The 26,686-nt window shown below is 39.1% G+C and overlaps 1 protein-coding gene across 5 annotated transcripts in view; it reads right to left on the minus strand.

The window, feature by feature from the left end:
• The window catches only part of FAM13B (family with sequence similarity 13 member B), a 102,299-nt gene that overhangs the window by 62,168 nt on the left and 13,445 nt on the right, over positions 1-26,686 (minus strand). For 3 of the 5 annotated variants that reach the window (XR_001104594.2, XM_012434498.2, XM_012434694.2), the window contains exons 2-7: positions 22,178-22,344; positions 20,107-20,298; positions 19,452-19,664; positions 12,361-12,538; positions 11,910-12,051; positions 2,491-2,648 (exon numbers count right to left, since the gene is read on the minus strand). Coding sequence is in view for 4 of the 5 variants with exons in the window: in XM_012434498.2 (XP_012289921.1) it covers positions 2,491-2,648; positions 11,910-12,051; positions 12,361-12,538; positions 19,452-19,664; positions 20,107-20,263 (848 nt within the window). In the remaining variant the exon portion in view is untranslated. The remainder of the gene's footprint in view (positions 1-2,490; positions 2,649-11,909; positions 12,052-12,360; positions 12,539-19,451; positions 19,665-20,106; positions 20,299-22,177; positions 22,345-26,686) is intronic. The other 2 variants (XM_064366358.1, XM_012434785.2) reach the window with 1 other exon arrangement.

The raw sequence follows: 26,686 nt of genomic DNA on the forward strand, positions 1-26,686 counted from the left end.
GATCAACATAAAGAAACCCCATCTCTACTAAAAATACAAAATTAACTGGGCGTGGTGGTGCATGCCTGTAATCCCAGCTGTAATCCCAGCTACTCAGGAGGCTGGGCAGGAGAATCGCTTGAACCCGGGAGGCAGAGGTTGCAGCGAGCAGAGATCATGACATTGCACTCCAGCCTGGGCAACAAGAGCGAAACTCTACCTCAAAAAAGAAAATGTTCTATATCTGCACTGTCCAACATGATAGTCACTTGATACATGTGTGGCTACTGAGCACTTGAAACGTGGCCAGCACACTATGGAAGTAATTTTTAAATTTTAATTTTAATTAGTTTAAGTTTACATTTAAATACACTGAAAGGTATTATAATGAGGCAACAGATAACACCAAAAAGTAGTTATGTTGTACTGCTACTAGTGGCCAGGCACAGTGGCTCACACCTGTAAGTCCAGGAGCTCAAGACCAGCTCAGGAAACATGACAAAACCCCATCTCTACAAAACATACAAAAACTAGCTGGGCATGGTAGCGAGCACCTGTGGTCCCAGCTACACAAGAGGCTGAGGCAGGAAAATCGCCTGAGCCCAGGAAGTGGAGGCTTTAAGTGAGTTGTGATTGTGCCACTACACTTCAGACTGGATCACAGAGCAAGAGACCCTGTCATTAAATAATAATAAATACACAGAAGGAGCTAGTGGTCACCTTATTAAAGAGCAGAGCTCTAATTAACAAAATTAAAGGCCTGGCTAACAAAATTAGAGCAGTGGCTCATGCCTGTAATCCCAACCCTTTGGGAGGCAGAGGAGGATAGATCACTGGAGGCCAGGAGTTTGAGACCAGTCGGGCCAGCATGGTGAAACCCCATCTCTTCTAAAATACAAAAATTAGCTGTGAATGCTAGGTGGCAAAAATTAGGTGACATGTGCCTGTAGTCCCAGCTACTTGGGAGGCTGAGGTATGAAAATCGCTTGAACTCAGGAGGCAGAGGTTGCAGTAAGTCGAGATTGTGCCACTGCACTCCAGCGTCGGCAACAGGCTGGCCCCAAAAAAAAAAAAAAATTAATTAACAAAATTTAAAACACCCATTTAAATTTATTGCTGTAAGGTCCTCAAGAAAATACTGCAAGTGACAATGTAAACTGGGTCACATCCTTTAAGTAGTCCAGAAATATTTATCAAAAGCCAGAGAAAGGTTCACTCTTTGATTACAGCAAATTTATCCAAATAATTTAAAAAAGGAAAAAAGGGCCAAAGAACAAAGGTAGTTTTTTTCAGTAGCAGTACAGTACTGACAAGCTAGCTGAAAGAGTTCAAAATATCAAGAAAAAAGAATGATAGTTTGAATACAGATAGTATCTGAACATATAGATATCTTAATATATAATTAAAATACAGCTAAGAGATCATCAAAAATATTAGAAGGTCATGTAAACACACATAAAAGAAAAAACAAAATGTTAAATCGGGCAACAGAGAGAATAAACATTTTAATATATCAGAATTATGATCATGTTTGAAGAAACCATACATAATATAATGATCCAGAGGCCTACAGAGAAATCTAATAGTTGTATTTTGCAGCAACTCTTAATATTACTTCATTATTTTCCTAAATGGCATTAGATAGTTCTTCCCTTAGATATTACCAATTACTTTTAAATGACATTTTGCTTTCTGACTCAAATTATTACTTCCTCTTCTTTTTAACCACCATTCCACTGAACACAAATTAAATGAAAAATATCTAGTGGATTAAATATATAGCTGTATCCTCCTAATAGAAAGGGTTACTAAACCATGGAGCTTTACATAGAACTTGCATAGAATTTAGCAGACCTAATGATCCATAGAGGGAGTATGACAATGTAAACTGGGTCATGTCCTTTAAGTAGTCTGGTTATATTTATCAAAAGCCACAGAAAGTTTCACGCTTTCTCTTGAATTCTCTAAAGCTTCCTTAATAGTGTGCCCAATGGTCCCAGCTGGGGTGCTGTGATAGGGCTTTCAGCCTACCACATTTATCATTTATCGAATTTATCCAGTATGCCATGTAAATATTGTCATTTTATACATGAGAACAATTGGAAAGCACTATCTTAATGGATCAGAGTTCCATCCTTACAGCCTAGTTATAACTAATTGTAGCCTGGAAGCAGGATATACAAGTCAAGCCACTGCATCCTTCTCCAATGATGCTACTTCCAGAGGTTCTAAAATTTTCTCCAGCCCAATTAATAAGCTAATACAAAACAAATAAACTTTAAGAAGTAATATTTGTAAAAGGTTATATTTTTGAAAAAAGGTATTAACACTAATAACTGAAAATTCCTTAGCAAGACAACATCTTTAAATTTTAAATTTAACTTCTTTCTCTTTTTCACTCACAAATGCCAAACTTTCATATACAGTTAGTTTGTGTTCCTGAGTGCTTGAGTGAGTCTACACTTGGAATGCTATACTTAAAAGCTAAAGTTAATTCAACTGAGCTATTACCTTGTTGATGCTGTAACACTATTTGATTCTAAGATATTTTCAGTCATCCTTAATTGTACCACCTCTGGCATGTCATTTGATTTTTCTGCACCCTCTTCTGGAAGTTCTTCAATATGTTCCAGCTTTTCATCTTCCTCTTCCTCAGAAAGTTCATTAACCTATATAAATAAAAGGAAATTCAGAATTAAAATGTAATGAAACTGTTAATTAGCAAGCCTAAGACATATTATTCTATGCAAATTTTAAACACAAACAACTCATTTCCTAGGACCAATCTCTCTTATGGAGTAAGTAACTGCCAACTTTCTCATATCAAAATAAAATTGCAACCAGACAAATGTAATATTTTGAAGTGGGAGGTAATGACTGCAAAATTAGCATAGGAATATAAGTAAGCCTATAGGTATAATTAACATTAAGAAAACTTAATTTTCTAACTAGTTCTGTAAATGTAACACTTACAACAGACTTCTAATTAATCTGATTGCCAGATGTCTTAAGTCATTTTAATACAGAGTAAGTGTGAAAAAAGAAGGGCAAAAAAAATGTTGCCTTAAGATGTTAGCTACATTTTAGAAAATGTCAGCTAACTTCTAAGTGATTCAGATTGAATTATTTATGAAGAGATGGGATCCTACAAAGAAGAACTCGTATTTTGACCAGTAAGCACAAGTCAAGGTTATAATTACCTTGCTAGCAGAAGCTCTAAAACACCCTCCATTATCAAAATGGCCAGGTAGGTAATCAGTCTAATAAAAAGATACTGAAATATTAGAGAAGGAAAACCAGCAAAATATTTTCAAATGAGTTTTTAAGTTATCCCAAAAAAGAAACTATCTATAGAATGGCTTAATATAAATTAATACTAGTCATTAAAGACGCTGAGCAATAAAAGTATGCTTTTTCTCCGTTCTAGAAAAATGCAACATAAATACCTAGAATAAATGTGTTTACTACCACACGTAACAGTGTGTTTTTCCTGATAGACAAAAACAGTTGCTAGAATACTATCAGAAAGTAAAACTGCAAAACCAAAAGAAAGGTAATTACACTGTGATATTCTATCACACTCCTAATCAACAAGTACAGAATGCCTATTTTAAAATATAATACAGGGTAGGTACAGTGACTCACACCTATTATCCCAGCACTTTTGAGAGGCTGAGGTGGTTGGAATCCTTGAAACCACTGAAACCAGGAGTTTCAGACCAGCCTGGGCAACATGGTGAAACCTTGTCGCTACAAAACATACAAAAATTAGCCAGGCATGGTGGCATGCGCCTATAGTTACTACTCGGGAGGCTGAGGTAGGAGAGTCACTTTGGCCCAGGAGGTCGAGGTTGCACAGAGCCATGATTGTGCCACTGCACTCCAACCTGGGTGACAGAATAAGATTGTCTCAAAATTAAATGAAGTATAATACAATAGTTAAAAGGTAGGCATCAGAGGCAGAAATATCTATATTCACACATCTCTACTTGTCCCTATTTCTGGCAACTAAACTTCTCCAAGTCTTAAGTATAAAATAGAGATGCTATACTAACTACCTCACAGAGCTGGTTGAAAGGATTAATAAACATAACCTCTTCGGCAATGTCTATACATAATAAGCAATAATACCTATCATTGTAACTAAAATTGTTGTCATTTCTTTTATAGTTTCTACATTTCTTTAATAGATCGTAGTTTCTACATGTAGCATCATTTTCTTACACAAATGAAGAGATTATCTACCATTCAAACTACAAACTACCTAAAGCAGGAGGTCTCCACCACAGGTCTATAGAGGTCACTAGTCAGATGGGTCACTAAAAAGTTATTATTAACAATTGTTAGGCCAGGCGTGGTAACCCACATCTGTAATCCCAGCACTTTGGGAGGCTAAAGTGGGTGTATCACTTGAGGCCAGAAGATCGAGACCAACCAAGATCGAGATTTTGGCCAACATGTCCAAATCCAACCTATCCTAAAAATACAAAAATTAACTGGATGTGGTGGTGTGTGCCTGTAATCCCAGCTACTCAGAAGGCTAAGACACGAGAATTGCTTGAACCCTGGAGGCAGAGGTTGCAGTGAGCCAAGATTGCACCATTGCACTCCAGCCTGGGCAACAGAGCAAGACTTTGTCTCAGGAAAAAAAAAAAAAAAAAAAAAAAAAAAAAAAAAAAAGTGAACCATTTAGTTCACATGTAAAGTACACGCAGCCTATTCTGTAAAATTCGTTGTGCTTGTAAATGTCTTCCCTAGTCTATCCCACATCATGTATAATGCTGATAAGGACTGAAAAATCACTGGCCTAAGTGATTAACTGAGAGGTAAGATTTCTACACAAAGGTGAAAATCTCAAATGACAGATCAGGTTTTAAAGTAGATCAAATGGAAAATTATCCTCTTTCCTCATCTATGTATTTAATAACTAGTGAAAGTTGAGAAGATGTACTTAATATCCATCTGGTAATCTAAGCAAGGAAAACACCGGCCAAAAAAAAAAAATGTTTTCGGAAGTATAAAAGGGGGTTGAGTGCAGTGGCTCATGCTTATAACCCCAGCACTTTGGCAGGCCAAGGTAGGTGGATCACCTGAGTCCTGGAGTTTGAGACCAGTCTGGCCAACATGGCTAAACCCCATCTCTACTAAAAATACAAAAATTAGCCAGAAATGGTGGCGAGCGCCTGCAGTCCCAGCTATTCAGGAGGCCAGGGCAGGAGAATTGCTTGAACCTAGGAGGTAGGGGTTGCAGCAAGCCAAGATCACACCACTGCACTCCAGCCTGGTGACAGAGAGGGACTGTCTCAAAAAAATAAATAAATAAATAATGGTGAGAGAAAGGAATTACGGGAATTATTTTGGTTGATTAATAAAAGCTTTGGCACAAAAGCAAACTATCAGAAAAAAATTTAAAGAAGACTTTTAAAACTGAGAATAAAAACTTATTCAGCTCACTCTTTTATGGTACAGAGCTATTATTTTTAACATAGTTTTATTTGTTTTTGAGACAGAGTCTTGCTCTATCAATCAGGCTGAATGCAATGGTACAATCTCAGCTCACAGCAACCTCCACCTCAAGGGTTCAAGCAATTCTCCTGCCTCAGCCTCCCGAGTAGCTGGGATTACAGGCGCATGCCTCTACAGCTGGCTAATTTTTGTATTTTTAGTACAGTGTTTCACCATGTTGGTCGGGCTGGTCTGGAACTCCTGACCTCAGGTAATCCACCCACCTCAGCCTCCCACAGTGCTGGGATTACAGGTGTGAGCTACCACGCCTGGACTATTTTAACATATGCTATATCACACTTTTTAAAATCATTTTGTGGGGCCAGGTATGGTGACTCACACCTGTAATATCAACACTTCAGGAGGCCAAGGCAGGAGGATTGCTTGAGGCCAAGAGTTCAAGACCAACCTGGGCGACACAGCAAAACTCTGTCTCCACAAAAATTTTTAAAAATTAGCCAAGCATCATGCCTGTAATCCCAGAACTTTGGGAGGCGGAGGTGGGTGGATCATCTGATGTTGGGAGTTCAAGACCAGCCTGACCAACATAAAGAAACCGCATCTCTACAAAAAATACAAAATTAGCTGGGCATGGTGGCACATGCCTGTAATCCCAGCTACTCAGGAGGCTGAGGCAAAAGAATCGCTTGAACCCAGGAAGTGGAGGTTGCAGTAAGCCAAAATTGCGCCCTTGAACCCCAGCCTGGGTAACAAGAGGGAAACTCTGTCAAAAAAAAAAAAAAAATTAGCCAAGCATTGTAACACATGCCTGTAGTTCCAACTACTCAAGAAACTGAGGCAGGAAGATCACTTGAGCCCAGAAGTTCGAGGTTACAGTAAGTTATGACCATGCCACTGCACTCCAGCCTGGGTGACACAGTGAGACCCTCTCAAAAAAATAATAAAATAAATAAAATCATTTTGTGTCTAAAGTCAATAGGTCTAAGGAACTATGAAAGCCTTATACTTGATTATATTGAATATATTATATTCAATTCAACAAGCTTTATGGAAATTGATAGTCTCTACTATTTTCACCAATAGTCAACTAAAATATGACAAACAATTACCTGTTGGGTTTTCTTCTTTCCCCTCTCAACTTCCAGGCCTCCCAGTGTAACTTCCTGCACTAAGAACTGACTCAATTATTTTGAGCTAGAGTGAGCATCAAAGAACTTGGATTAAAATGCTCTCTTACCCCACACTAATATTCAAAGTTTTTCTTGGTCCTCTCCTTGTCAACATGACCTTCTGCTTATCAACACTATTTTGTTCAGAAGTTATTTTGACCTTGCTCTACCTATGCAGCTGCCTCAACTACACTTACGGAAAACCCTCATCCATACTTACATCTCTTCTTTTTCTTAGACGGAGTTTTGCTCTTGTTACCCAGGCTGGAGTGCAATGGCGCGATCTTGGCTCACTGCAACCTCCGCCTCCTGGGTTCAGGCAATTCTCCTGCCTCGGCCTCCTGAGTAGGTGGGATTACAGGCACGCACCACCATGCCCAGCTAATTTTTTGTATTTTTAGTAGAGATGGCATTTCACCATGTTGACCAGGATGGTCTCGATCTCTTGACCTCGTGATCCACCTGCCTCGGCCTCCCAAAGTGCTGGGATTACAGGCATGAGCCACCGCGCCCGGCACATCTCTTCTTTCTTTGACTGCTGTAATTCCCTTCTCTAGGGCCTAGTGAAATGCCTGCTCTCCAGACTCCAGCTTGTGGAGAATGCTGCTACCTGCCTTCTCAAACGTATAAAGAAACATCGTCATCTCCTCCATCTTCAAACCACTCTACTGGATTCTCATTCATTTAAGGATCTATATACAAAATCCACTTGACTCTGGATCACCCTTCAAGCACTCCCTGTTCATCATCTCCAGCCACCTCTCTCTCTCTCATATTATTAATAAAAATATCTACTACCTGGAAAAGATTCTAATAGTCAAATACTTGCATTAATGGGATGAAACTATACAAGAATTAAGTGCTGGATAAACTTTGCTTCCTTCAAATATCAAAATCAGGAGAAAAATCAAAGCACTTCCAAGATGGGTTAGGTCTGCCCACATCTTTAAATATGTGGATAAGAAATTTAAAATATTTAAGAACACAATCAAATTGTTTGTGGATACTTATGTTTACTTAAATACCTTATCAATTCTGCTTCACTCATCAAACTGAAGTTACCAAATCCACTTACCAAAAAACTTCATAAATCTGTAATTTTGTTATTTGTAAATCACTTACATTCCAGAAACATAATAACAATTGATAAGAAAATAGATTCTGATAATTAACAAGATGGGACAAGATAATTAAATCTACAGCATGTCTGTCAGGACCCACTGCAGTACTTCATTTATTAAGCATAGTTAAATATGCTAACATCCTTTTTTCTTTTCTTTTTTTTTTTTTTTGAGACAGGGTTTCACTCTGTCACCAAGGCTGGAGTGCAGTGGCATAATCTCGGCTCACTGCAACTTCTGCCTCCCAGATCAGGCGATTCTTGTGCCTGAAGCTCCAGAGTAGCTGGAGCTACAGGTGTGCATCAGCACACCCGAATAATTTTTGTATTTTTAGTAGAGATGAGTTTTGCCCTGTTCACCAGGCTGGTCTGAAATTCCTGGCCTCAAGTGATCCACCGGTCTCAGCCTCCCAAAGTGCTGGGACTACAGGTGCAAGCCACCTTGCCTGGCCTAATGTCCTTTTTTCTATTCATAGGCAAACATGTAGAATTCAGCACTACCTCATGGTGCCTCACCATTCTATTTAATGTCAAGTACAATGTATTTTTTTTTTTGAGACGGAATCTCGTTCTATTGCCCAAGCTGGAGTGTAGTGGTGCGATCTTGGCTAACTGCAACCTCTGCCTCCCAGATTAAAGTAATTCTCTGCCTCAGCCTCCTAAGTAGCTGGAATTACAGGTGCCCGCCATGCCCGCCTAATTTTTGTATTTTTAGTAGAGACAGGGTTTTACCATGTTGACTAGGCTGGTCTTGAACTCCTGACCTCATGATCCACCCACCTCGACCTCCCAAAGTGCTGGGATTACAGGCGTCAGAACCACTGGTACCCAGCCAGCACAACGTATTTTAAGTCAATTTTTCTAGTGCTTAAAAAAATACAAAACTACTGATACAATACATGTGAGATATAGATACTTTAGCATACACAAGTAAACTATGGGAGAAAAGAAATTATTGCAGAATTTTAACAAAATATAAAACATAATCAAGGCATACTCTGCAGACTCTAGAGAAGTCAAGATATAAATATTAAGTTGACGTTACCAGTTCTTAGAAGTCAAATCATCTTAGAAATGTCAAAAATAAATGACACAAACATCACATATACTATTTCATTTTGATGGTCATTACTCATATTTTTGAAAATCACTGAACTGAAACATAAAGAAAATAGGCCGGGTGCAGTGGCTCTATCATCTCAGCACTTTGGAAGCCGGAAGCAGGCAGATCACTTGATGTCAGGAGTTCGAGATCAACCTGGCCAAAATGGTGAAGCCCAGTGTCTACTAAAAATACACACACATACACACACACACACATACATACACACACGCCAGGCTTGGCAGTGCAACTGTAGTCCCAGTTACTTTGGAGGCGAAGCACAAGAATCACTTCAACTCAAGAGGTGGAGGTTGCAGTAAGCCAAGATTGCAACACTGAACTCCAGCCTGGGCAACCAGAGCAAGCCTCCATCTCAAAAAAAAAATAATAATAATAAGGAAAAGAAAGGTGGCATGCAGAACTCTCCAGTAGGTGGGATTTCTTTTGAGTATCAAAAGACATCAAAGGTTTAAGGTGTATCTATCTACTTATCTTCTTCTTGTCATTTTGCTTCAAGCAAGAATAATTTAAAAGATGTATCAGTTCTTTAAACCAAGTTTTTAAGTCAAGAACTGTATATGATAACTGGAACCCCTCAAAAAATGTGCCAAAAGTTCCATGTATCACTAATTCAGGCTACAAATTCTACCCACTTAATTTATTACATACACACACACAGACACAGATTTCATCCTCAGTCTACACACTGCAAACTCTAATCTGGCATCTATTCCTGTTCCTTTAAAGTTCCTGATACTTAGGAGATGCAAAGGAAGAAAGAAAAGAGAAATGAGAAAAAAGAGAAGGGGAGAAAGGGAAGGAGGGGAGAAGGAAGGGAAAGCCAAAGATAAAAATGCTTACATGGACGGGCGCAGTGGCTCACACATGTAATCCCAGCATTTGGGAGGCCGAGGTGGATGGATCACCTGAGGTCAGTCAGAAGTTTGAGACCACCCTGGTAAACATAGTGAAACCCCATCTCTACTAAAAATACAAAAATTAGCCAGGCATGGTGGCAGGTGCCTGTAATCCCAGCTATTCAGGAGGCTGAGGCAGGAGAACTGCTTGAACCTGGGAGACAGAGTTCACAGTGAGCCTAGATCATGCCACTACACTCCAGCCTGGGTGACATAGCAAGACTCTGTCTGGGGGGTGGGGGGAATGGATGCTTACATGAAAAACTGAAGAAAGTACAAACCCCAAATATTAAAAAGTATTACTCATAGAAGTTCACAAAAGCATAAAAACTCTTAAAGTTAGGCTGCCCAGAAAATGAAACTTCAAATCCACATAATGAGTATAAGAACTATCAGGACTAATGAAAATCTGTATGATAAACAACCCTTGCTGTGATGTTTTGTAATCCCACAGCAAATGAAGGGAAGCAACCATGCAAACCTGAATACATTTAAGAGTGACAAGGCAGCTTCTAAATATTGTATCAGAAGCAGATAGAAACCAAAATTGTTCTCAGAAAACCAGAATGCACCATCCCCTTTCTAAGTGGGGACTGATACTATGAATCAAATAAATTGTAAAGATTCTACCCACACAATAGGAAACTACCAGAAAATAACGTGCTGTCTATATTCTAATAAGATCTCCAAGACACACTGCTAACTGATGAGACAAAACAAGGGGCAGAACAGTGTGGATAGTATGTTACTTTCTTGTTGGAAAAAACTGTCGGAAAATATTTACTTGTATTTGCTTTTAAAAACTGGAAACACAATAAACCAAGGGGAGGAAAGAAAAATGGAAAAAGTGAGTATGGATGACAGCAAAACATTTTACCATATATTCTACCTTTTTTAAGAAACAGGTGAATTATTATCCATTAAAACAAAGTGACCTGACAGGTTTTAACGTTAATAAAAGTTTGGTGGCAAACCACTTAAGTGCAGAAGAAAAACTTCTACATAGACCTAAATCACAAATTTTAAACCTGAGAAGACTGGACTAATATGGCTTTGCAATAAATTGTAATTACCCAGCTTCAATATTCCCATTTCATAAAGGAGAAAGTATGAGCCTGTATAGTCTCAACCATCAAGATTATAAATGGCTAAATGCAGTGGCTTATGCCTATAATCCCAACACTTTCAGAGGCCAAGACAGGAGGCTTGCTTAAAGTCAGGAGTTCAAGACCAGCCTAGGCAACATAGCAAGACCGTATCTCTATAAAAAATGAAACAATTTTTTTTTTTTTTTTTTTTTTTCAGACGGAGTTTCGCTCTTGTTACCCAGGCTGGAGTGCAATGGCACAATCTCGGCTCACCGCAACCTCCGCCTCCTGGGTTCAGGCAATTCTCCTGCCTCAGCCTCCTGAGTAGCTGGGATTACAGGCATGTGCCACCATGCTCAGCTAATTTTTTGTATTTTTAGTAGAGACGGGGTTTCACCATGTTGACCAGGATGGTCTCGATCTCTTGACCTCGTGATCCACCCGCCTCGGCCTCCCAAAGTGCTGGGATTATAGGCATGAGCCACCGCGCCCGGCCGAAACAATTTTTAAAAATATTATAATGTAATCTCAGAAAGAGATTTTAATAATCTAAAGTTACCAGAATTTAAAAATTACCTGCCACTTAAACGATTAATATCCAAATGTTTCTCATTAATGACAATTCTACCATTGTGTTAATTTGCTGTATTATTGAAGAAAAACTTCTAATTTTAAAAAATTTGTACTGAATCTTTCCCTCTAAATTTCTCACCCCTTGCCTATATTCCTCTATGTTAGAAGCTTCTCTGCAAAAAAACAAAAACAAAAACAAACACACTGCATTATCCTTACAAAATAACAATAGTTAGAAAACAAACAAAAACAAAAAATCTCTACCATATACTCTGATTTCAGTGCCTTTTCCTTATTAATTGAATTACAGAGGACAGGATGTTATTTAGGAAAAAAAAAAATCATAAATGTGCCACCTACTGATGTTACATATAATAACCAAGATAATTACTTCTAGGTCAGTACTTAAATTCCACGTATGTCTGTGGCAAGTCTTTAAGAGCATATTATTCTTAAAAAAAAAAAAAATTATCCATCCAAATAGAATAGTCTCACCTGTTCAGTAATCGAACTCAAATCATTAGATGAAAAATCTTCCTCTTCATTCTCGAAAAACTCATAGTAGTTTTCCAGAAGTCCAGCCATGATCCTGCTCACTATTTCTTGCTCTTTCATATCTTCCACATCTGTGTAAATGCTAAGAATAAAAGTCCAAATTGAATTGAGAGTTCTTAAATCAATCACAGGTAAAATTGGAAGAAAACCAGTGAACCACTTTATAAACACGGGCAACTTATACCACCGTTCTGTGCTTCCATTTTCCCATCTGGAAAACCTACCTACCTAATTTGTACCCTGTTCACAAAAATGCTGTAAGGATTAATCAGATCTAGTATAAAAAATAATGGTTGGTCGAGCAACGTATGATCCTTGGGAGACAAGATAATGATTCTATTTCACATATCTAATTTTTAAAAATTAAACTAAAATTTTTCAAACAACTTACTGGAAGACATCTGGACCAAAGACAGCAGCCAAAGAATCTGCAGACCAAATTTCTTCATGATGTGATGCTACATTGGCTAAAAATCTACACAGAAACTTTAACAAACTGTAATTAACAGGTGGAAGCTGTTGCAAGAGGAACCTCAACTTTCTTCCAAATTCATCTTCATTATTATAATCTATAAAACATAATGACAGGTTTTTTTTAATAAAGTAAAAAGCAAAGCTCTGATATTTTGCCAGGTTCACGTTACTCCACCCACATCACCTTTTTACTACAACAATTCAAAACCTCTTCACTTCCTCTACTGGGGCCAAATGCCTTAGGGCTTTGCATTTCACTTATGAAATGAAGAAGAGGTGGAGAGGGGGAGCTGGAAGAAAGGAACTCAACCCCTTAATTGCTGGAGGATGTTTTCCTCCTCTATTACTCATTGGCTCCAATTCTCTAGTTTTTTCTTTTTTTTTTAAATTCTCATCCTACTGTCTCCAGCATGAATGTACCTGTGTTTCCACACTAGTGCCAACTCTAAGAAGTCAAAATGCACTGGCCATGCCAGTCAATACAAACCACTAGGGAGCAAAGCAGAGATACAATTTGAGGGGCTAAGAGTATCAGTGATATCTTTCAGCTTGGATGAAAGGAAAAACAAGGAATGAACAAGGTAACAGAGTGATTTTCTTCTCCTGGTTTCCTGAAATGAACAATTAACTTCAACAACATCAGCAGAACTAAATTAAAAGGTCTTTCATTTCTCCTGTTTTTCTACTCTAAATTGATGTTGGTTTCTGCTTATCAAGTGAACTTTATCACAAGTTAGGCCTCATATTTATCATGTCAATGAGTTTTCATTAACAGAAACTAGACCCATATTAATCCCACTTGATTGGTGAGGATCCCATTTGGGAGAAATAAGTGCTCAGAGATCCTCTCCAAATGAAGTGATTTATTGCTTCATGAGTAAAAACCAACTCAATTATGTTTCATTTTGTATTTTCCCCAGGTTCTTAAAATTATTTTATTGAAAAACTCTTGGTAAAAGGTTATGGTCATGATATTAGCCATCTCTGCTAAATAATACTAGTCTAAAAAGTTCATCAGGAAATAGAATTCCAGTACTGTTTAAGAAAAAATTTTGGACTGGTACAGTGGCTCACGCCTGTAATCCCAGAACTTTGAGGGGCTGAGGCAGGCATATTGCCTGAGCTCAGGAGCTCGAGACCAGCCTGGGCAACGGCGAAATCCCACCTCTACCAAAAATACAAAAAGTAGCCAGGTGTACTGGCACACACTAGCAGTCCCAGCTACTCAGGAGGCTAAGGTGAGAAGATGGCTTGAGCCTGAGAGGCAGAGGTTGTAGTGAGTCAAGATCACGCCACTGCACCTGGGTGACAGAGTGAGACCCTTATCTCAAAAATTAAAAAAAAAAAAAGAAAAAAATTTTTAAGTTTATCAAGGACGGCCGGGCGCGGTGGCTCACGCCTGTAATCCCAGCACTTTGAGAGGCCGAGGCAGGCGGTTCACCAGGTCAAGAGATCGAGACCATCCTGGCCAACATGGTGAAACCCCGTCTCTACTGAAAAAAAAAAAAAAATACAAAAATTGGGCCTGGTGGCATGTGCCTGTAGTCGCAGCTACTCGGGAGGCTGAGGCAGGAGAATTGCTTGAACCCGGGAGGCTGAGGTTGCAGTGAGCCGAGATCACACCACTGCACTCCAGCCTGGGGTCTGGTGATGGAGAGAGACGCCGTCTCAAAAAATAAATAAATAAATAAAAGTTTATCAAGAAAGGCTACAGTCACATGAGTTTTACTTAAAATTTAAAATACAACCAATAACAACTCTTCTATACTTTGCAATATTATCAACTGTCCATTCAGATGCACCAGTACTTCAATTTTAAAATTGGATGGAATAGTCCCTAGATTTATGTTTAAATCACTGTACCTATAACTGATGGGAAATTTTAACAACCTAAACATTCAACAGAAAAGGATTATTTCAGATAATCACATATTAAAAATGCAAGCAGTTAATATTATCAATATAATGAAGATATCAACACTGACAAATTCCACCTAACATTGTCTCCAGCTCTGTGGCACTTATTATCTAGCATACCCACCCATTGGTTTATTTGTATCATCTATTTATCTATCTTCCCTTATCCCCTATAGCATTTTAGTTCTGTTAAGGCAGAAATTTTTTTTTCTTTGAGACAGGCTGTTGCTCCAGGGTAGGGTGCAGTGGCATGATCACGGAGGCTCACTATAGCCTCAACCTCCCAGGCACAAACAATCATCCCACATCAACCTCCTAAGTAGCTAGAACCACAAGCAAATGCCACCACATCTGGCTAATTTTTGAAGTTTTTGTAGAGACAGGGTCTCCCTATGTTGCCCAGCCTGGTCTAGAACTTCTAGGCCAAAGCGATCCTCCCGCCTCAGCCTCCTAAAGTGCTAGGATTACAGGCATGAACCACCATGCCCAACCAGGAGGCAGATATTTTCATCTAGTTTTTTTCAGTGCTGAATTCTCAGCATCTGGAGCAAGGGTCCCCAACCAGGGCTGCGGACCCGTCTGTGGCCTGTTAGGAACTGGGCCACACAGCAGGAGGTAAGCAGCGAGTCAGATTCTCATAGGAGCAAGAATGCTACTGTGAACTGTGTATGCAAGGGAACTAGGTTGTACATTCTTTATGAGAATGTAATGCCTAACGATCTGAGTTGAAATAGTTTCATCCCAAAACCCTTCCCCCTTCCCATCAGTGGAAAAACTGTCTTCCACAAAACCCATCCCTGCTGTCAAAAAAGTTGGGGACTGCTGATCTAGAGCAATGCCTAGCATATAGCAGATGTTCAATAAACATTAGCTGAATTCACTAAATAAATGCATAATATCTGAAAAAAGATGTTGAACTTACTACACCATTTGACTTGACGAGGTGATAAGCTTGTGGGCAATACTGTTTTTGTTTGAAATACTAGCCACATTATCCAAAGTTGTTTGGGTACATTTCTACTACACATTTATACCTATACAGGCCTGTTTCTAAAGTCTTCAAATAAGGCAGAGAAGCATTTCAAAATACATTAAATATATACATACTTACTTAAATTTCTTTCCTTTGGAGTCTACTTTCTAGTTAAATCATATCCAGAAAAAATAATGTATGGGAAGTTTCCCCTAACAATTCCTTCAAGTACTGTAACATTTTTTGGAAATGTTCTAACTAATCCACAAAACTGCTAGCTATGTTTTCTACAAAAACACAATGTATAAGCCATTGGACTAACCATTATGGTCTAAACCAGGAATTGTCAACATTTGACAACGAATGGTTGTCATTACTTTGAGGAAGACAGTGTCTTTGGTAGAGGTCAGGGATGCTGCTAAACATCCTAGAGTATACAACCCCCCATCACAAAAAATTATGCAGCCCAAAATCAACAGTACCCAGGCTGTGAAACCCTAGTCTAAATACAAGGTTTAACCACACCAGTGAATGCACTGTCCTGCTACCACAGAAAAATGAAACCACTTTTTAAAAACAAAAGCTGAAATACAACTGCAACAAGGCTTCCTCCATGATCTTAAAAGCAGTAACTCTGTCATGTATTTGTGAACATTAAAATAATATCATATTATTTATCTACAGCTGGGTGCTGTGGCTCATGCCTGTAATCCCAGCACTCTGGGAGGCCAAGGTGGGTGGATTACTTGAGGTCAGGAAATCGAGACCAGCCTGGCCAACATGGTAAAATCCCATCTCTACTAAAAACACAAACATTAGCCAGGTATGGTGGCACATGCCTGTAGTTCCAGCCACTGAGGAAGCTGAAGCACAAGAATCACTTGAACCTGGGAGGCAGAGGTTGCAGGGGGCCAAGACTATACCACTGCACTCCAGCCTGGGTAACAGAGCAAGACTCTGTCTCAAAAAATAAAAGAAACAAACAAAATTATCTACAATAAATGAAGGGAAGAAAGGCCAGGCGAGGTGGCTCATGCCTGTAATCCCAGCACTTTGGGAGGCCAAGGTGGGCAGATCACCTGAGGTTTGGAGTTTGAGACCAGCCTGACCAATATGGTGAAACCCAATCTCTATTAAAAAAAAAAAAAAGAAGAAGAAGAAGAAGAAAGGAATCTTTGATGTTCAGAGATCTAGACACCTTCCCAAAAGAATGACTAAAAAATGAAAAAACAGATGATATTACAACATAAATGCAAATATCACCTCAAATACTACCATATCTAGCTGCATAGCTATTAAAGAAATGGGTGTATATATAAGTACATGTGCATACATACACACGCTAATGATTATGTATGTATAAGTGGAAAATAAAAGACAACACTGGATTTCTCGTATTAAACATGAAAGCACTTATGAACCATAAGCATTTTTGCATATCTTAAATTCCTTCACAACTGAATGTTAACATAAGAATAATTAATAATATATGTGCTGTAATTCCATGAATGTCAACATAGTAGATGGTATCATCATAATTTTAAATGAAAATGAGGCCAGATACAATGGCTCACACCTGTAATCCCAGTGCTTTGGGAAGCTGAGACAGGATCGCTTGAGCTAGGGAGTTCAAGACCTGCCTGGGCAACATAGCAAGATCTTGTCTCTACAAAAAATAAAAAATTTTAAAAATTAGCCAGCGATGGTGGTACGTGGCTGTAGTCCCAGCTACTCAGGAGGCTGAGGTGGGAGGATCACTGAGCCCTGGATATCAAGTCTGTAGTGAGCTAGGAACACACCACTGCACTCCAGCCTGGGCAACACAGCAAGACCATTTCAAAAACAAAAAACAACAACAAATAAATAAATGAAAACCAATTGAAATTATGATCCTAGTGAAAAATAAATAGTTTCTGATAGATACAATTAGTGAGTCAATGACTTTGCTTCCATTAAATCTTATTCCAATTATCAATTTAAAAATTTTCATTCAGGACTGAAAGATTATCTGACTCTTGCAACTTTAAATATAGGTCTGCAATTCAGCTAACAGAGGAAACATGTAAACCTATCACTATAAAGAGAATGGCTCTAGAGTTATTTAAAAAGCCTCAAAAAAATTTTACCATATCAATTTCCGTTCATATTTAATAAATGCAAAATGCAGGCTGGGCACGATGGCTCACGCCTGTAATCCCAGCACTTTGGGAGGCCGAAGCAGGTGGATCACGAGGTCAGGAGTTCAAGACCAGCCTGGTGAATATGGTGAAACCCCATCTCCACTAAAACACACAAAAATTAGCCGGGCATGGTGGTGCCTGTAGTCCCAGCTACTCGGGAGGCTGAGGCAGAAGAATCACTTGACCCTGGGAGGCAAAGGTTCCAGTGAGCTGAGATGGCACCACTGAACTCCAGCCTGGGTGACAGAGCAAGATTCCACCTCAAAAAATAAAAATAAAAAAGGCCAGGCACAATGACTCATACCTGTAATCCTAGCACTTTGGGAGGCCAAGGTGGGTGGATCACCTGAGGTCAGGAGTTCGAGACCAGCCTGACCCACATGGAAAAACCCTATCTCTACTAAAAATACAAAAACTGGCTGGGTGTGGTGGTGCATGCCTGTAATCCCAGCTACTCAGGAGGCTGAGGCAGGAGAATCAATTGAACCTGGGAGGCGGAGGTTGCAGTGAGCCAAGATGCACCACTGCACTCCAGCCCAGGCAACAAGAGTAAAACTCACCTCAAAAAAAAATAAAAATAATTTTAAAAATAAAAAAAAAGCAAAATGCTTATTAGGTGTTTCAATATTAACATTTGAAAAATTCCTGTAAGAATAAAATGGATTCAAAAATTCAAAACAAAAAAAATGTAATATTTGGGGGGAGAAAAATTAAAGTGATACTTTGAAAAAAGGATAGCCTTACTAATAACATTTTGTTTTAAAACCTGTTTTTTGATCCACGTTATAGAGTAAAAGAACAGAAGTGAATCAGGTCAAGTTCAAAGTGAGCCTTATGATTTAGCTGCACAGAAAACTTGTGTAAGAGGGTCACAGAACGTCTTGCATTGACCTTTATATACAAATCAGAGACACCTAATATAGGCTCATAGGAGTTTAAAATTTAAGAAAAAGATGGATAAACACTTTCAAAAGAAAATACACTTTCTCTGACAACATAATACTTAAGGATATATAAACATATTATAAAATGCCCAGCTGTGACAGGGATAGGTATAAAGGAAGTAGTTATAATTCTTAGCATAACTGAATTGCTTTAGAAGCCCTGATTCAAAAATAATTGAACTCCATAATACCAAAAAAGCCTGAAAAGGTAATTTTAAAATTCAAGAAATATATAATGTTATATGCCAACTTTATACATTTTCCTATATAATGAAGCATGTCCCTCTATTACATACACATGAATACCATTTGGCTCTAGGAACAGAAGCCTTTCATCACTTCTTGGTTCTTTTACCTTTCTGCTGCCTGTACCATTATTTTTCCTGTTCCTATTCCACTCTAGCTAAATTACATTTAGTCACCACCAAAAAAACCCAACAAAGATAAATCTTTGTTTGTTTCTTTGGCTTAGAGTCTGATGTTCAATTTGATATTCATTTCCTTTAGGTAAGTGTCCAAGAACAAGCTTTAGGTATATTCCAAGCCTAGAATCAAAGTTGTCTTCTTGCTTTTTTGCTAGGAAATTCTACCAAACCAGGGATAAGTAACCCTAATATTAGTAGTATCACCACTAAGCAACGCCTTTGGCTACTATAGGACATTATGCCACCACACACGTTACCTTACACAATTTTCTTTTTTTTTTTGATGACCCTCCTACTCCTTGTTCTTGTCTCTTCCTTTTCCTCTTCACCCTGTATCTTAAGCTAATAAGACCAATCACAAAAAGTAAATGGTACTAGAGGGATCCAGGAAGTTGCATTTCCCTTGACAAGATCATACAGCCCCAAAAAGCTGTATTTCCCAAAAATGAGAAAATAACAAATTAATATCTAAAATACTATACTTACTGCTTACATGTCAAGATTTCTAAAAGGTAAAGACCGTGAAATTAACAATAAATGACGTACCGATAAGTATTACATTATGTTACCTTGAGAAAGCTGCATCAAGTGAATATGTAAACTGTCAGGGATAACAGGTTCAGGAAGTTCTTGAAGAAAAAATCTAAGAAGGCTAATAGCTGAGGGAACATCTGCTTCCTTAACCAAATCCACCTCTTCTCCGCTGTCGTATCTCTGCCGAAGCCACTCCACTGTCTCAGCATTTCCATTGACTTGAAAAAGTCCTTGTTGCTCCAGACCTCCTACGTTAGTTCAAGACAATCATTAAATGCGCTGCAATGTCAACTGCTTGACCACATATATTCATTCTCCAATTAACTTAAAATACTCGTGCTTTGGGAAAGCCTTTCTTGGCTCCCACGACTTGACTAAAAACCTTCAAATTATACATCTAGAAACATATTATCTCTGTTCTGAGGGATATTCTATTTTATCCCACCCCTTATATCCATTAAAAATATTTCTATCACCCCCACTAAAACTTGTTCTAGGCTGGGCAACTGTCATTTCCAAGTATATGAATTTAAGTAAAAATCACACTAAAACATTAAAAAGAATTCCTAGTTTTTCCTATGTTTTGGACTTTCCATACTAAAAAAACAAAAAATTAAAAATCCAAGGTCAAAAAGGGTAAGTTGTGTTTATTAAAACAAAAGCTAGCCCTCAAAGTAAGGAAATGTATACCATGTTCCTCAATATAGTCCACAACGTGGCGGACTATGAATGGAACCTCATTGTCTGGATGTCCTCCCTGCTGCAGCTCATCAAGTGGAATTCCAAATATTTTGTTAGCAAGAACGGAGTTGCAGTTACTCAAGGAAGGGGAGGAGCTCTTCCTCATATCTTTTTTGCAGCCAGAAATCAAAGCTGTCTTTTCTGCCAAACAAAAGACAAAAAAAAAAAGACTATAATGATTAACAGGTGGCAATATGACTAGATACATTAAAGAAAAATGCTTTACACCTGAATGTGTTCTCATCTATTTAAGTATGTTCCAGTTATCAGGCCCATAGTGTGTTCTACAGATGAAGTTCAGTATAATTACCTAAACATATTCCCTATTACGAACAGTTAGTGCTGAATGCTCCCTTTAGTGCTTGCATACTTATCAACAATAGCAAAGTTAATCATCCAAGATTTAGCAAGAGACATTGTCCCAAAGACAAACTAAGGAGCAAAACTGGCTTCAAGAAAACCTTTACTGAACAAGCCTATTAATGACACAGGTAAATCCAAACCCATTCTGGACTGTGCCATGTAAAGTTCATCTAACCCCTCATAAACCCAAACAGGAGAGAATCCTTTTTAAAAAGTGATGACCTAGGCCGGGCGTGGTGGCTCACGCCTGTAATCCCAGCACTTTGGGAGGCGGAGGCGGGTGGATCACGAGGTCATGAGATCGAGACCATCCTGGTCAACATGGTGAAACCCCACCTCTACCAAAAATACAAAAAATTAGCTGGGCACGGTGGCGCGTGCCTGTAATCCCAGCTACTCAGGAGGCTGAGGCAGGAGAATTGCCTGAACCCAGGAGGTGGAGGTTGCAGTGAGCCGAGATCGCGCCATTGCACTCCAGCCTGGGTAACAAGAGCGAAACTCCGTCTCAAAAAAAAAAAAAAGTGATGACCTAATAACCACTTTTTATAAATGATGGGCTAATAAGAACAAGATTAACAAGTTCTTATTTCTACATGACAGAGCAGCTATAATACATTTTTATAAAAAAGAAATTTTTCAAGTCTGGACATCAACTTTTAATAAGAGATGTCCTTTTATCAACACTGCTATTCGTTTTTTTGAGACAGATTCCTTTTGCCCAGGCTGGAGTGCAGTGGTGCCACCTCGGCTCACTGCAACCTCCGCCTCCTGGGTTCAAGCAATTCTCCTGCCTCAGCCTCCCATGTAGCTGGGATTACAGGCATGCGCCACCATGCCCGGCTTATTTTGTATTTTTAGTAGAGATGGGGTTTCACCATGTTGCCCAAGCTGGTCTTGAACTCCCAACCTCAGGTGATCCGCCCACCTTGGCCTCCCAAAGTGCTGGGATTACAGGCACGAACCACTGTGCCCAGCTTCAACACTGTTATTTCATGATTATCCAAAAGAAAAATTGTCAGAGCCATCCAGTTCAGAAGAAATAGTTACTTGCCCTAATTTTGTAGGAATTGTGATCAGTAAAGAAGTGGGAGAAAACAATGTCTCAGATGGCCATTTCCAGTATCTGACACATCAGAGAACAAGTAATCCCAAGAAAAATTTGTTTTCTAAAATAAACACAGTATATTTATTACTTTATGTAGGAAAAGAGTATTTGTAAAAGAAAGAAAAACTCAAAGGTTGATAATGAACAAAATGACACCAGCTGGTCTTTTTTCCATCACCCAAGATAAACAATTTCTTTCTCACTGCAAGAGAAGGACAGAGAAGGACAGTAAATCACAAAGATAAGTCTACTAAAATTCTTAAGTTTACAAAAATAAGGTCCACTGGATCAAATGTACACCCACTGGTAGAGTGTCACAACATGACTAGGAAACAATGCAGCCAACTTAAAGGAAAAGAAAAAATTAACTTAGGGACAGCAAAATGCCATACATTTACATAGTCTCAGACAAGCAACATCCATTCCTCAATGTATCTGGTGCCAGCTAAGAACTACAAAACCTCAAGTTAAATCAGATAGTAGCTACAGGGGGCAAGTTCCAAAATCTCTATGGATTTATAGAGCATGACAGTTACCATTTTGAAAACTTACCTTTCAGTACTTAAATACCTAAGTTTAAAAAATGGCTTCTGCACCAGCTACCCTCACTGAGCAAGCATTCCTTTGTCATTTATGGCTGTTTGAGATTATGGCAGAAGATCAGCCTGTAGTTCCTCATTGAAGAAATGCAGAACTCGATCAGTACTTCAGCAGTTAATCTACAAGACAAAAACAATTATTTCAATTTCCTACAACATCTTTAACTGTCAGAAGAGACTATTAATAGTGGCAGCAGTAAAGTCCCCTTAAGAGGTTAACTATACTGAAAGGTATTCTTCTGCCTGAAAAACCTATCTGTAACCTAAAGGCAAAACCTTGAAAAGGTTTCAGATGATGACAGAAAACTGGAGAAGAATCTTTCTGCTGAAGATAAATAAATAAACGAATTGCAAAGGAGGATATGTAACAGGACATATCTTCAAGGACTACACCATTCAAATAACCCATTTTCCTCAACTGTGTGCACACACCCTACCCCATCCCATTCCTTCCTCATTTCCTCATATACTCAGAACTAAACATGGAAGTATTTTCAAAAGATCAAACAATCAAAGACATAATTTAAGCTTGGTACTGTACTTAAGTACTTTCTTCTTTTCTTTATATACAACATAGTGGTTGTCTGAGCTCCCTAATTTAGAGAAGCAATAGCATATGTTGGAAAGGAGCAAAAAGAACAGACCCGGGCAGGGCGCGGTGGCTCACGCCTATAATCCCAGCACTTTGGGAGGCCGAGGCAGGTGCATCACGAGGTTAAGAGACCGAGACCATCCTGGTCAACATGGTGAAACCCCGTCTCTACTAAAAATGCAAAAATTAGCTGGGCATGGTGGCACGTACCTGTAGTTTCAGCTATTTGGGAGGCTGAGGCAGGAGAATTGCTTGAACCCAGGAGGTGGAGGGTGCGGTGAGCTGAGATCGTGCCATTGCACTCCAGCCTGGGTAACGAGCAAAACTCTGTCTCAAAAACAAAAACAAAACAAAACAAAAAGAACAGACCCAGAAAGGTTTAGATTCAAATACTAACTCCACCATTTTGTAGATACATGACAGTGAATAACTTCCATGTCTCTGAGCCTAGATTTCTTTACATAAAATAAGAAACTACCTGTACAGGCCAGGTGCACTGGCTCATGGCTATAATCCCAGCACTTTGGGAGGCCAAGGTGGGAGGATCATTTCTGCCAGGAGGTAGAGGCTGCAATGAGTTGTGATTGCACCACTGCACTCCAGCCTGGGCAACAAAGTGAGATCCTGTCTCAAAAAATAATATAATACCTGTACTGTTGTTAAGTTTAACTGAGAAAACATATGTATATAGTAGATAGAGAACCAGTCTCCTCTCTTCTTTGGATAATGCTAAAAGACCAGCAATTAGGCTGGGGAGAGAGAGAAGAACTTGTCTGGCAAAATGTTTAATACTTGGTCTCATCATCCTCTGTGAATTCTAATGGTATCATTATCCTCTATGAATTCTAGTAATCTATTTACAAAGCTTTTAATAAGTTCAGGAAACTACACTGCAGGACTCTACCCAACAAGCTTCAGGTAAACAAGAGTAGTATCAATCAGTGTGGTTTTTCAAAGAAGTGTTATTAGTAACATACACCTCCAGGAGAAACATTACAAACTAAGGGGAAGGAAAACCACATTCCTACAACAAATCTTCTAGTAAATGATTACTTGCAAAACATCCTGAAATGCCTGCTAAAACATGTGGTTATCTACCTATCTATTCATTTGAAAACAACTTCAAAATTAGATTGTTTAGAGAACTTCAAAGATAAGGTATTTAACAGACTTACATTAAAAGTCAAGCTGATACCCTCAGGACATAAAGGTGGATTTGCTAGATGTACTATAAAAGTTTGCCAGGGAGCAAGTTCTATATATCACTAAAATGGCTACTCAGTGTTTAGAATGCCTTGTTAATGAAACCAATAACCTGTTTCCTTTTTTTATTTTTTTTATTTTTGAGACAGGGTCTCACTCTGTCACCCAGGCTGGCGTGCAATTATAGTTCACTACAGCCTCAAACTCCTAGACCCAAGTGATCCCCCGCCTCAGCCTCCCAAATTGCTGGGCCAACAAGCACACACCACCACACCCAGCTTTATTTTTAGTAGAGAGGAAGTCTCATGTTGCCCAGGCTGGTCTCAAACTCCTGGCCTCAAGCAATCCTCCCACCTTGCTGGGATTACAAAGTGTTGGGATTACAGGCTTGAGTCACTGCTCCTAGCCAGGAACCTGTTATCTCATTCTCATGTCCTCTACTGCCCCCAACCTCTAACTAGACAATCTGAAAGCATATTTTCCTAAGGTAAGGCTGGGTAGGAATCTATGAATTCATCAGTAAAAATTTACCCTCACTGCTAGGAAAACAATCAAAGGTATAAATCTTTCTGACGACGATTTTCTCTTTCTCCTGAGAATGATGGATATAGCAGCAGCAAACATTAAATGAGCAGTTATTATATGCCAAGCAGTTCCATGGACTTTACATGTATTAAGGTCTTCTTTAACCCTTACTTTAATCAGACATTGCAGAGGCACATCAATTTATCCACAGAGCACGCATATAATAAGGGTCAGAGACAGAATATGAAACCAGAGAATGTGATTCTCAAAGTCCTTATGCTCTTAATCACTATACTATCTTTCCATGTAAATTATCACAATTTATAGTATAATAGAATGTCATATTATGGTGCTGAAACTAGCCAGTCTGCTTCTTTTTTTGAGACAGGCTGGAGTGCAGTGGCAAGATGACAGCTCACTCACTGTAGCCTCAACCTTCCCAGGCCTATGTGATCCTCCCACCTCAGACTCTAGAGTAGCTAGGACTACAGGCATGCGCCACCACATCCAGCTAATTTTTGTATTTTTTGTAGAAATGAGGTTTCACCACATTGCCTAGGCTGGTCTTGAACTCCTGGGCTCAGGTGATCCACTCACCTCAGCCTCCCAAAGTGCTGAGATTACAGGCATGATCCACCATGCTTGGCCTCATAGTCTTATACACATTTTAGGTCACTTATTTCTAGCTTGCTAACAGTTACTTCCAGAGGGTAGGCCTATGCTCCACGCCCTAGCAGTTAGTCTTTCACTTGGGACTTCTATCTAGAACACATTGCTGAGAACTCTCAGACTGGAGAGTGGCCCAAGGTAACATTTCTGCAAATTGCAAAGTAGTTGACATTATTTAGTCCTGTTTCCTATCCCTTTTCAGAGCTTAAAACATGTAAATACTCCCTTCACATCTGTGGTGGGTTGAATAGTGTGCCCCCAAGCCTCATGTCCCCCCAGAACCTCATATTGTGAATTTATCTGAAAATAAGGTCTTTGCAGGTGTATTAGTTAAGGATCTCAAGAGAAAATCATCCTAGATTTACAGCAGGCCCGAAATCCAATGAATCCTGTCCTTATAAGAAAAGGACAAGATATATACACACACACGTAGAGGAAGAAGAGCATGTGACAGAGGTAGAAACTGGAGTTAAGCTTCCAGAAGCCAAGAAATGCCAGGAATCACCAGAAGCTGGAAGAGGCAAGAAAGGATTCTCCCCTAGAATCTGCCTTGTGTACAGTTCCTTTTGGGCTTCTAGCCTCCTGAAATGTGACAGAAAACTTCCTATTATTTTAGAGCCATCTAATTTGTAGTAATTTGTTGTGAAAGTCCTAGAAAATGAATGCAACAGCTAAACTACAATATTACATTCTTTAAAAAAAAAAAAAAAAAAGGAAAACAGCAGCAGGCACATACAAAAATATCCCAAAGAGAACCAATAAAATGTCCTAGCAGATAGAATGAATAAAATGCAAAAAAAGCAGTTAAATAAAAGGACTGACACAAGAGAATACAATGTGTAGACTTTCAAAATAACAAGTATTTCCAAAGCCATACTGTTATAAATCCAAACAGCAAAATTTTATGTGTGTGTGTGTGTGTATATATATAGTTTTTGTTTTTTTTTTTTGCGACAGAGTCTTACTCTGTCACCCAGGCTGGAGTGCAGTGGCATGATCTCAGCTCACTGCAACCTCTGTCTCTTGGGATCGGGCAATTTTTGTGCCTCAGCCACCCGAGTAGCAGAGACTGCAGGCACATGCCACCACGCCCGGCTAATTTTTGTATTTTTTGGTAGAGAGGGGGGGTTTCACCATGTTGGTCAGGCTAGTATCGAACTCCTGACCTCAGGTGATCTTCCCACTTCAGCATTACAGGCGTGGGCCACAACTCCCTGCCCCAAACAGCAAAATTATTTTAAATACAAGTGACAGTTGCCTAGCATGGTGTTATTGACAAGGAATAGGAAATTATGTTGAATTTTACATCATATAACTCACCATGAGATAACAGTGATTACAAAGAAATTTTTTTTTTTTGAGTCAAGGTCTCACTCTGTTGCCCAGGCTGGAGTACAGTGGCCCAATAATGGCTCACTGCAGCCTCAAACTGCTGGGCTCAAGCAAACTTCCCACCTCAGCCTCCTAAATCAC

Source organism: Aotus nancymaae, unplaced genomic scaffold (assembly GCF_030222135.1).
Source record: "Aotus nancymaae isolate 86718 unplaced genomic scaffold, 86718_ANA_hifiasm-v0.15.2.pri h1tg000064l_1, whole genome shotgun sequence".
Taxonomy (NCBI): Eukaryota; Metazoa; Chordata; class Mammalia; order Primates; family Aotidae; genus Aotus; species Aotus nancymaae.